Genomic DNA, 12,303 nt, shown 5'->3' with positions numbered 1-12,303 from the left:
GCAGCGGCACCTGACCGGGTCCGATGGAGCCCGCAAGGCCACCGCTGCTCTCCGCACAGCCAGCGGATCCGCGGAACCCGGTACCGGCATCGGCCGAGAGGCGGGCGGGCCCCGGAGCCTCCCGCTGTCCCCCGCTGCGCGCCCTCCCCGGCCGCCCCTCGGAGTCGGCGGCGCCGCCCGCTGTCCCTGTCTCTGCCCCTGTTCCGTCCCTGTCCCTGTCCCGTCCCTGTCCCGTCCCTGTCTCTGTCCCTGCCCTCGTCCCTGTCCCTGCCAGGCCGGGGGCCGCAGGGCGCTGCTGGCCGCGGCCGCTCGTCCCCGCAGCATGGCCGCGGGGGCAGCACCGCGGAAGAACGTCCCCTCGCTCCATAGAAAATAATTTATTGAAATCACGGCTATACACGGGTGGGCGCCGCGGGCAGCGCGGCCCAGGCCCGGCGCGGCTGGACGGCGGGACCCGCGGGGGCCAGGCAGCCCGCGCTCCCCGCGGCACGGACAGACGGACATGCTGCCCTATGTACAGAGTTTACACGGAATAAATAAGGGACATGTACAGAGGAGTGCGAGCGGGCGCTCGGGCCGCGCCGGCCCCCCCCGCCGCCGGCCGCCTGCCCGCCCCAGGGTCCGAGAGCCCCGACGGCGCTCAGGGCCGGGCGCCCTGCTCGATCTGCTGGTGCTGGCTGCGCACGGCGAAGCGATTGACGTGCACCGGGATGGGCACCACGATCTTGGGGTTGCGGACGGGCTCGCCCGAGCGGTTGCTCACGTTGCCCGCCTTGATGCGTTTCCACTTGGCGCGGCGGTTCTGGAACCAGATCTTCACCTGCACCTCGCTCAGCTTCAGGGCGTGCGCGATCTGCGAGCGCTCCGTGAGGCTCAGGTACTTCTTGCAGTGGAATTCCTTCTCCAGCTCCAGCAGCTGCTCGCTGGTGAAGGCCGTGCGCCGCCGCCGGCTCTTGCCCGCCCCCGAGCCCGGCGGGGCCTGCTCGGCCGAGGGGCCGCCCTTGCCCTTGGCCTTGGCGCCCAGCGCGGCCGCGGCCGTCCCGTCCAGGAAAGGCTCCTCCTCGCTGTCCCCCGCCGAGCTCTCCTCCTCCCGCTCGCTGCACGGCGTCGCCGCCGACTTCACCTCCAGCTTCTCCTCGTCCGAGCTGTACGCCTTCCCATCTGCGGGGAAACAGCGTCAGCGCCCACCGGCGCGGCCCGCCGCCCCCGCCCCCGAGGGTCCCCCGAGCCCCACACCGAGGGAGGTCCCCCGGCCGCCCCCCCGCGGCGGCCGGTCCCGCCACCGCCGCCTCCCGCAGCCCCGCCGGCCCCCCCGCCGCCTCCCACAGGAGAAGCAGCTTCTCCGGCGCTCGGCCCCGCTGCGGAGGCGCCAGCACAGTCCGCTCTGCGCTGCACCCAGCCCGGCCGGCTCCGTGGGGCAGCACCCACAACCCCGCTGCACCCAGCCCGGCCGGCTCCGTGGGGCAGCACCCACAACCCCGCTGCACCCAGCCCGGCCGGCTCCGTGGGGCAGCACCCACAACCCCGCTGCACCCGCGGGCACCCTGGCCTGTGAGCCATGGCAGCTGCCACCGCCCCATCGCACAACCCAGCTGTAGCAGCATCTCTGCTTCATTCCGGCAAAGCAGACTGCAGCCCTTCTAGGGCTTGTCTGCTTCTCTACATCCAGATGCCCCTCCATTCAGGCCCCACTCTGTTCCATCCCAGTGCACCAGACCATCGATGCTGTTCACCCAGCAGAGCTGAAGGGCCACCCTGGAAACAGCAGCCTGAGCCAGTTCCAGCCCAGCAAACCTCTACAGCACATGGGGTGTCTGCTGTCAGCTCTCCCTCCCTAACCCGGGGGTGCACAGCAGCGGAGTTGTGCAGCCAGGGAACAAGGTGCTCAGGCAGCTGATGTCACCGCTTCACAGGAGCCCATCGTAGCCCACCCAGAGAGGAAGCAGGTCTTGGACCACTGCAGACACCTCCGTTACGTTGCCTGCAAGGATATTGATAAGGTATAAGGGTATGAATCTTCTTCTTGCCAGCTTCTTGTGTCCCCAACTGCTGCCTGAATGATTACACAGACATGGAGCGAGGGAGAATATGGGTGGGAGACAGTGGAGAGGCAAGAGGCCGGGAAGCCAGTCGCTTTGTTGGTAGAAGGACTCCAACAAAGACCTCACAGTGATAAGATGCTCCCCACCACAGCCAGGGGCCATGGAGAGAGAGGCCCGCCGCTATGCACAAGCAGATGAAGAGGCTTTTCTGTCATGCCGAGACTAGAAGAGACAGGAACCGCTGCTGGCAGGAGCTGGCTGCGTACCACTGCCGCTCACAATGTAACCCCACATGCAGGAGAAGCAGCAGGTCTCCAAGCTTCCAGGCAGCGTCCAGGTACCTGCACGTGCAGCCACGGCGCCTGCGTCCCCGGGCAGCTCAGCTCCCCTCAGCGGGGAAGGCACAACAGCCCTCAGGCGCCTGAAAGTGCAGGGGTGCAAATACACGAGCAGCAGCTGCAAGAAACCGCTTAAGCCCAGAAGACATTCTTGGGCACCTGGCTGCTGTGGAGCTCCCACAAGCCTTGCCAGACCTGCAGCAAGTCTATGGCTTCCTGGGAGGGCGTGGGTGGTTTGGAGATCATCTCCCTGCTCATCCTGCTTCATACAGCACGAAAGAAACACCTTCCTCTCTATTCTGCTGCAGAAGAATAGACAGTAACGCTTTTCTCCTTGAGGGCCAGGGTTGGTAGAAGAAATCTCCCATATGCACAGGAGGTAAAGACCCAGAAAATCTTGCTCATGGGGCTGAGGATTAGCAGCAGGTGCCATGGAGCACTTTGGCTGCCAATGCAGTCTCATCAAGCACTTGCTGAAGAAAAGGAGAGCCTTCATTTCTGTGCACCACCCCTGTCCATCAGAGCACAGGTCTGGAAAGACAACAGAGCTGTGACGAGGATGTTGGTGTCTTCACCACGAGCCCTGCTGGTCCTGCCCGGCCTTGCCTTCCCCCGCGCCGGAGGACTCGCGCCACAGCCTCACCATCAAACACACCGCGCGGCGCTGAGCGGGCAGCTCGGCCTTGTAGGCTCAGACTGTGCCCAAAGGACTGGAAGAAGGCTGAGCCTCCACCTGCAACCTGTCACTCTGTGAAACAGGTACCACCTGGAAACACCCTTCTCACACAGACCCCGAATTTTAAATGGTCTCCAGCAGACTAACGTCTCGCTTTTGTGTCTTATAAAAGGGCTGTGTTTGCAGTAAAGAACTCAGAACTATACAAGTATAGAGTGTAAACCAGAGATTTTTGCAAAGAAAATTGATGTACTGGTCTGTTAGTCCCCAGTGAGGAAGTGACGGCAGCAGGGGAACCGTCCATTCGGTGGAAGAGCGTTCTGAGAGCTCCAGAGGCCTTTGAGCAGGGAGGGGAACTGCCACGAAGTCTCTGTGACTTTGAAAAATCGATCAGTAGATGAAGAAGAGGATTGACCCGTTGCTTTGCTCTTCACAGTCTCAGCTGTTCATGGATCTTACTATGGATGTGGCGAGCATGGTGAGGAGAACTGGGTGTCAAGGTGACAGGGTTATTCAAGCAGGACTGGGAGACTCAGACCACGAGTGGGTGCTGTGACAGCCAGAAGACCCCCAGCACACAAGTCCTCTCCTATGCTCGTAGGGAACAACACAAAACTCCCCCCGTCCCTGATGGAATGTGCAGTTACTGCATCTGCCCAGGAGGGTCTCAGGGCACCAACTGCATCTTGGTGGGGCCTCCAAGAGCTGTGGGGAGATGGGGATGTTGAGCGTCTCTGTCCTGGGGTCATACTCTTTGTTGCAGCTGGAGTAACAAACCAGACTCCAAGCTTTGCTGCTTCTTACAACCAGTTTCCTACGTTTCTCCCCTCTCAAGAAGTGTGACAACAGCTGGAAGCAAGTTTAAAACATATTAGATGGAGAGAGACACCCTAAAATAGAGCACTGAGTCCCTTGGCTGATCCAGCAAGCAACTGATCTCGTCTCCATAGACACCTGCATGATGGAGATACTAATGAAGCCCAGGGACAGAAATAGTCACTTTAGGGTATAATTCACTTGATGTCAGCAAAACAGACATGAGGAGACATTTCCTCTTCACATGGTTCTTCTACACGTAAGAGGTCTCTGGAATACCTTGCCCCAGGATGTGGCCGATGCCAGGTTTCTTTCTCCCTTCTGGTGGACTCCAAAAGAGGGTAGATCTCCAAAAGAGGGTAGATCTCCAAAAGAGGGTAGATCTCCAAAAGAGGGTAGATAGAACCGCAGAAGAGGAGCTGGTCAAAGGTCACTAAATATAGAAAACCAACACCTGGCTCAGGTAGCCCCTGAAGTGCAGGTGGTTGGGTGTTAAGGAAGGGTCATTTTAGGAAGTGTTGCACAGGTTGTGCTCTCTTTCTCTTCACTAGACAGTTGCTTTTGGCCGGGGCCACAGGTAGGATGCCAGCACAGACTGCATTACAGTCAATTTTTGATGCCTCCTTTTGACACAAATCATCTTTCTCTTCCTTAATTGTGGAACCATCCTGGCTTTCATCTAGGATGGTTGATCAAAACCCCTGCTGTCCATCTGCAGGGGCCCTGGCTGGTACAGTCAGGAGAACCATTAGGTAAAGCAGAAGGTGGGTACATTTGGCCTAACAAATCCTCTTGGACCCAGGCAGAGCAGCCCAGAGTCAGGTGCACATGGGCAGAAGTACGAGCATCCTTTCTGGCTCCAGAGCAAGCACAGTGCTAAGAGACAGCCGTGAATGAACAGAGGCAGTACGATACGTTTCCTTCCATCATACGAGCCTGTCACAACAGGGCAAGTCTTAGAGATACAATTTCTCCATATCAGAAATGGCCACAGTCTGGGACAGTACATCTGAGCACCTCAGGAGGAGAGACTGTGGGTTCGCTGTGGAGGAGCCACGGGGGGAGATCAAGCACAATGCAGGTCACTCTCACGTGGGCTGGGAAGACGTGGCCGTGCAGACAGCTGGCTTTGGCCAGGGCAGATCTGTCCCTAAGAAGATTTGCACAACAGAAGTGAGGTTGCACTGTGCTTTTCACTGGACACGGAGGCCTGGGAGCACCGGAGGAGCACCGGGCTCCAATAGCCCACAAAGGCAGTGGGGAGGCAAAATGCCTTGGTTGTCCTGGTGAGGGGTGAGGTTCAAGGGGTACCTGAGTGAGGGAAACAGTCTTCCGAGGGAAGAACAAGGCAGGGCAAGAAAAAGACCCAGGCTTAACCAGGAGAGGCTAACAGGAGAATAGAGAACAAACAGCAAGGCACTGCGAGAAGCAGCAGAGACTTCTCCACATGCATCCATGCCAGGAAGCCTGTGAGACAAAGGTGGATCTCACGGGTGACCAGGGAAGGCAGCTGCAGGACAGGTCGTGTCAGAGAAAGCTAGCGGCTGGTTTGGCTCCATCTCGCCGAAGAAGAGACACCCCAAGCCTCATGCCGCGGGAGCTGGGGTGTAAGAGAGCAAGATCGGGGCTGACCGGGAAACACAGAGCAACAAGTCAGCGAGGCTCGGGAGCGGCTACGGCTCACAAAGGCGAGTGCCCCACCAGGGCAGCCGGAGCCGCCCCCGGCAGCGCCGAGCGGGGTCCCGGGAGCGGAGCCGCCGCTGCCCGCGCCGTCGGGCAAAGCCGGTGCCGAGCCCGCGGGCGCAGCGGGGCAGCAGCGCGGGTGGCGGACACAGACGAAGGCGAGCGGGGCTCCGGCGGCGCGGCGAGCGGGGCGGCCGCCTGGGACAGGAGCGGCCCCGCGCGGTGTCCCCGCGGCGCGGGCCCGGAGCACCGGTGTCCGCAGCACGGCGACCCCGAGAGGGCAGCGGAGCCCAGCCCGGAGCGGGCTGCGGGCGAACAAGAGCCCCCAGCTCCGCGGTCCGGTCCGCGCGGGACGCGGCATCGCGCCGGGGACAAGGAGCAGCCCCGCGCCGCTGCTGCACCGACCGGGGCGGGACCGGGCGGGAACGGGAGGGCTGCGCGCAATCCGGTGGCGTCCCGCTGCCCTCCGCCTCGCTCGCCCCGGGCCGGGTGCCAGGACCAAGGAGAGCTCCGTGTCGCCGGGCCAACCTCGGCTCCGGGATCCGCGGCGCTCCGGTAACGCCGGGCAGCCGGTGTCCCGCCGAGGCGGTCGCTCCGACCGGCGGCCCGGAGTTGGTCTCCCACGCGCGAAAGTTGCGGGTGCTGCGGAGCCGGGTCGGAACAGAGGGGAACCGGCTCGGTCCCCCCGGCTCGGCCCGACGGCACAGACCGGGAGCTCAACCGCGAGCAGGTCCCGCCGCCACGGCCCGTGGCGGTCCCGCCGTCCTGGCCGCCCCAGCATCCCCAGCTCCGGTCCTGGAGAGCTCGGGAGCCCGCGGTGCCGCCCACAGCCACCACTGGGGCGGCGGGGAGAGCCCGGACAGGGGCCGGGTGAGCGGGGCTGCCCGCCGCGGGGCCCCCCGGGGCTGCGGGAGTGCCGGGCGAGGCGGGCCGGCTCTCGCCGCAGAAGAGTTGCTCTCCGCGGGCTGGCCCGCGCTGCTCTTACCTGCCAGGCCGGGGAAGGGGTCCGGGAAGTGCAGCGGCGGCTCGGGCGGCCCCTTGTCGCGCCCCGGGGGCAGCTCCTCCGCCTCCAGGCCCTCGGCGCCCCGCCGGCAGCCGGCGTCGGGGGTGGCGCGCGGTGGGGGCAGCTCCTGCGGCGGGTAGAAGCCGTCGGGGGGCTCGGAGAAGCTGGGCAGGGCCGTGGTGAGGGCCACCATGGAGGGCACGGCCTGGCCCAGGCTGGCGCAGAAGGTGTTGGTGAGGCGGCCGGCGAAGGAGGCGAGCGGGGCCAGCGGCGGCAGCCCCGACTGCAGCGGCGCGTGGGACAGCGCCTGCGGCAGCACCAGCGGCCGGTACGGCATGAACATGGGGTACCCGGTGTAGAGCAGGTGCCCGGAGCGCGGCGGCGGAGTCCCGATGAGCGAGTCGATGGAGAAGGCGGTCCCCTGGCCGCTGGGTCTCTGCATGGCGAGCGGGCGCCGCTGGCTCAGCCGGCACCAACTTTCCGGCGAGCTTGGGCCGCCGCCAACTCGCCGCGCCTCCTCCGCCGCCGCCGGGCCCCGCCGCGGCCCCGGCCCGCGCCCGCCGCCTCCCGTGGGCTCCGGCGCCCGGCGAGAGCTGCCGCCCGCCCGCCCGCTCGCTGGCTCGGCGCGGCGGAGTGGAGGCGCGCTCGGAGCCGCCCGCCCGCCCCGCCGCGGGGGGGCCGGGCCGGGCCGCGGAGGGGAGGGGTGGGGAGGCGGGCGGGGGTGTCGCCCTCTGCTCTCATCCATCTTCTGCACATCACGGTCGAGTTCCTCCTTCAGCGCCCGCTCCGGCGGGGCAAGGCTCCCCGCTCCCCCCGGCGCTGCCGGCCCCTGGGAAGGCGCCTCCCCCTCCCGCCTCATCAGCTGTTATTAATGGTGATTGATGATTAGCAATTATGGGGCCAGCACAAGGGCGCTTTTGTGGGGACAGGACGGGGCTGTGCCACTCGGCACATCCTTCCTCGGTCTGCCCCCGAGCCCGGGACAACGGTGGGGGCGAGCCGAGAGCGCTCCGCCCCGGTCCCACCGCCTCCTGGAGCCGGCGGGGGTCGGCGGTCCTGACGGCTCCTGAGGGCTGAGCCCGGCGGGCAGCCGCCCGGGAACGCTGGCTCCGGGTGGGCTCGAGTGCCCCGACGGACCGGCCCTCGGCGGGCACCGGCCAGGTCCAGCAGCCGGGCGCGCCCCGGCCGCTCCGGGGCTGCCGCGCTGAGCCGAAGACCGTCCGCTCCCGGCCCGGGGACGGGATCGGAGCGGGGTCTCCGCGGGACGGGCGGGCGTGGGCGCCGCGGGGCCGGGGTTGCCCGGAGACGTGCTGGGGCCGGAGCGGGAACGGGGGGCTGGAGCCCGGGAGCGGAATGAGGCTCCGCCGGCTCCCTGGCTGCGCCTCCCCGGCCCCGGGCACCGCGGGGGTCTCCCGTTGCCCGGCTCCGTCGGGGCAGGATCGGGCAGGCAGTGCGGCTCCCCGTCTGAGCGGGCCCGCAGCCCGGGGGGTCCTGCCCAGGCCGCCGCCCCCTGCCCGGCCGGACCCGCCCGCTCCCTCCGTCCCCAGGCCGGCCGTGCCGGGGCTGGCGAACCTGCCCGCGCTGCGCTCAGCGGCACAAAGCCCCGGGCTCTGCCCCTCCCACCCGCGCACTCGTGTGTCACGCACGCACCCGGGCTGGCTGTCGATGGGCCCCTCCGCACAGCGCTCAGCCCGCCGCACGAGTGGCACCAGGGCCAGCCGAACGGCGCTGAGCTGCGGGATGGCTCCGCGGCTCTGCCTCGCCCTGCGCGTCCCGGAGAGCGTGGCCCGGCCCCGCGCGGAGTCCCCACGCTAAGACGGGGTTCTGATCCCCACAGCTCGGCACTTACAGAGATGCTCGCTGGAGCTGTAATGTGCTGAACACAGAGCAAGCCAGAGCTCTGCTTCAGAAAAGCATCAGCATCAGGATTTCCATGTAAGACGCTCGGAAGCTGAGAAATGCCAGATCTGAAGTCGTGTTTAAACTCACTCTGACTGCAATTTCAGCGGCACAGCTGCACACGAGACCTCCAGCTCTCTCCTAGGGTAGTCCTGCTCTCAGGACTCCTGCATGTTCCTGTCTGCGACCACGCTTTTACCAGGGATGCAGTATCTCTGGCTGCTTAGCTACCCCGGCTTCTGCTGGCACCGATACCTACGTGAATATGTGGATTTCTGCACCACCATCCTCTCCCACTTTGTCCCCAAGCAGGTTTGAGCACCACTTTGCCGCAGCCTTGAATCATGTCTTGTGTGGGACCTGACGGTTCAGCCGTGGAGCTGGACACTTGAATCCCACGCAGGGCATGTAAATGAGGCCGAATGCGTCCACAGGCTGACGGTGTGGTACGCAGCCTTTCTGCACTAAACAGGCACAACCTGAATCCCCGGGGGCCAGCCAAGAGATCTGTACCAAGGGCCTGCACAGAGCAGTCTCCTTCTTTTGTGTGTTTTTTGCCTTTCTCTGTGGTACATCCTTGCAGTCCCGAGGAAATATCCCTCTGTGGAGGAGGGTGCCCCACTCCCAGCCAAGGAAACAGGAGTGGAGAACTCAATGTCAAAATAATCATCTAGACACAAATATTGAATCGTACAACTGAGGCCTTGCTAGAAGAATCCCTCTCACCACGCTGATGCAAACGCCCCACACCAAACAATGGCCCTGGGGTGGCTGGGGAAGAGATTTGTGAGGCTGCAGGGCAGGGGTTTGTGTGATTGCAGGGCAGAAGCCATCCGGCCACTGGGCTGGGACCAGGGCTCAGACTTCAGGCTGGGAAGGAGGTTGGCAGTGACAGCATTTGGGTGAATCCCACCTCAGGAATCAGTTGTGATGTGGTAAGTGACACAGTCAAGGTCTGTAGGTCAGCATCCCTGTTCTGTCCATGCTTGTCCCCGTTTTTCTGCCTCATCCAACAAATGTCTCTGTGGGAACGCAACCTTCAGGCTGGCGTCACCTTCTTCACAGTTCTTGAGTTCATTCCGCTGCTATCAAAGCACATTAGACCATGGAGAAAATGAAAGCACATCCATGTGTAAGTTACTGGGTCTCAAGGTCTGTACACAAAAGGGTCCAAATCAAGGGTATGGGAGCAACTTCCTAAATCCTGAGCAGTTGTTCAATGAACCTTCAAGCCACACCTCACACCCTCACGTAAGTTAGCAAGATACTTGAGAGCAACAGGAAACTGCTGTCTTCAGTGACCTTGCTGGGGAAACTGAGGAAGCTGGGGAATGTTCTCCAGCTCCCATGAGGAGGGATGATGCCCGTGCCCAGAGCAGCAGGTCCCCCCTGAAGCCAACAACACAAGCTCACACACTGACCTTGCAAACCAACAGCTTGTGCCCTGCAAGTCCCTGCAGATGCCTCCAAGATGAAGGTTCTGCTCGCCTGATCAGACCCGTGCACCGCGTGCGGCCCAGTCTCGGTTCAGCGCCAGGAGCAGCAGGGGCGGCTCGGGCGGGGGAGCCGGGAAGCGAGAGCTGCAGCGGGGCGGGGGCAGGGACCGCCCTGACTGGGGTGCAGTCCCACGGGACTCCAGCAACGTGAGCAGAGCAGATCTGGTGGCGGTAACCAGGGTCACCAGTAGTCCAGCGATCACCCAGTAAGTCCCACTCTCCAAGTGGTGAGGCAGGTACAAGGCCAAGTCAGAAAGTCAGGTCAGTGGGTTGGGATCATTGTCAGCAGCAGGGAGCATCTCCAGCTTAGGTCAGCCAGAGACTAAGGGTGAGAGCCTGAGCTTAAAAGGGGAAGGTTCTTGCTGAGGTTCCCCGAGGACAGCCAGCTGCATCATCAGAGCTGGCCCCGACAACAGAGAGGAGGGGAACGTACTCAGGGCCCTGACAACTTGCTCCATTCAAGTTTACTTTGTCTCATAAGACTTTGCAGTAAAACAAGGTAGAAATTCATTTGCCAAATTTTAAAGCAAAGATCCAGAGAAGAAAATGTTGAAGGACTGGTAAAAAGAAAGAAAAGGTTGCAAGCAAAATAAAGCCAATACTGTACTCTTGTACTCCAGTGTGCACACTGAACGAGACGCAGGTGAGAGTTCCCACACCCATCATCCCTGCAGGGCGAGCCAGATTGGAAGGGTGAGGGTCCAGGTTGCCCACAGTACCTCCACCACCCCCAGACCTCCGGGGCCTTTCCCAGTTTCCTCTCCCACCGTTTCTCGCTGTCTGGTGGAAATGCAGTTTCCATGGCTTCCACTTGAGGCTCAGACCGCCGTGCTCCGCGCTCCCGGGCGCTTCCTCCTCCCACTCGCCATCCCGCGGGGAGCCCCTCCATTCCTTTCTTCGGGCTCCATCCCTGCGCCAGTAGCTGGTGTGTTCCCGTTGCACGCCCATTACACACCATCCAGCACACCAGACACATGAGAAATGTTAATTGTGTGTGCAGTTTGGGAAGCCCCTGGCCTCACAGCAGTCTCAGCTGTTGACAGAGACCTCTCGGGACCTTGCAGGACCCATTATCAGACATGGAGCTAAAAAAGAATCTTGGGAGGAGACCAAAGGCTCTCTGCCCTTGTTTTGGGCTTGCTGGGTCACAGCTCCATGTTCATCAGCCCCGAGTCTCCAGGCTGGGCCCCATGTGCTGAACTCATGTCCAGGCCCTGTGAGCCGAGCCCTCAAGTCCAGTCTCTGTGAGCCGAGCCCTCAAGCACCCCAGCCCAGCCGGTGCCATCTCCAGCATGTCCCTGCCTGAGCTGCCCTTCCTCAGCCTGCCCTGCCTTCCCACCGCTCTTTTTGGCTGTTTGCTGCGCTGGAACTGCTGGAGCTTCCTCCTCCTCCTCTTCTCTGTCCCTTGCTGCCGACACATGAGCACAGGAAAGTCAGTTTGCCTGATCTCTGGAGCCAGTGGACAAGACTGGGAAGTGTCCTGCTCCGTACTCGACCCTGGACAGTGTCAGTGCTGAAGGTGATACACGACCTGTCTGCTCCGCACTGACCATCTGCCATGACTTCAAACTGCTCGCCATAGGTGGAGGCGTCCTGGAAGAGAACTGGTGGCCTCTAAAACTGTCCTTGCTTGGTCCATGCAAAGCAGAGTCCTCAGGGGTGGTTTGGGAAAAGCTGATCCCAAGCTACTGGACAGAAGCAGGAGCCAGGCCAGGTCTCCTTCCTGCACCGTAACTGCCGCCCCAAGGTGAGGAGTCGAGAGCGGACTCCCGGTACACAGACTCCTGGCTAAGTAGAGGCCAATTAATTTTTGCTGCAGCTGTAATGGGAGAAGTTCGGTCTGAGACAAGCACAGAGCATGGCAAACCACAACTGCAACAGTTAGAGTTTAATAACCGACTGGCAAATGAAAACAGGTCTTTCTAATGGAAACTGCTATGCAATCTTAACTTTATGCCTCTACCTGCTCCACTTACAATCTCTACACGGAATCTAGCACAACAGGACTAAATCTAGTCACGGCCTCTAGGTATTCCTGCAATATCGCTACTAAACATATTACAAGCAAGGGTAATGTTGCCAAATTATTTACTCAAAGTTGGGAAAGTCTAGAGAATGGGCTGGCTGCAATGTTGTGCTAATAGAAACCGTGTTTGTATCAGGCACGTACTCTGCTGTTGGCCCAGGCCCACGAAGAGCTCCAGACAGACAAACCGGCGTGAGCTGTGGGGCCCTGCAGGCCCACCCAGCCCGGGCAGCAGCCCGTGTGCAGGTCCTGCCCCACACAGGGCCCCCAGCTGGACCCCGCTGCGCTCCGCAAACACGGCCTCACGGCTTTCACCCACTGCCC

At 62.4% G+C, this 12,303-nt stretch overlaps 1 protein-coding gene across 1 annotated transcript; it reads right to left on the bottom strand.

Moving 5' to 3' along the window:
• Positions 1-362: 362 nt before the first annotated feature.
• Positions 363-7,197, bottom strand: GBX1 (gastrulation brain homeobox 1). Its single transcript, XM_065050211.1, has 2 exons — positions 6,541-7,197; positions 363-1,161 (listed from the first exon to the last, which is right to left on the bottom strand). Exons 1-2 carry the CDS (start codon positions 6,998-7,000, stop codon positions 641-643), a joined length of 981 nt encoding a protein of 326 aa, XP_064906283.1. The 5' UTR covers positions 7,001-7,197; the 3' UTR covers positions 363-640.
• Between the last annotated feature and the right edge of the window lie 5,106 nt (positions 7,198-12,303).

This window comes from Columba livia, chromosome 2, assembly GCF_036013475.1.
Source record: "Columba livia isolate bColLiv1 breed racing homer chromosome 2, bColLiv1.pat.W.v2, whole genome shotgun sequence".
Taxonomy (NCBI): Eukaryota; Metazoa; Chordata; class Aves; order Columbiformes; family Columbidae; genus Columba; species Columba livia.
Note: the sequence above shows the minus strand (reverse complement) of the source record. Positions and strands in the feature narration are given on the sequence as shown.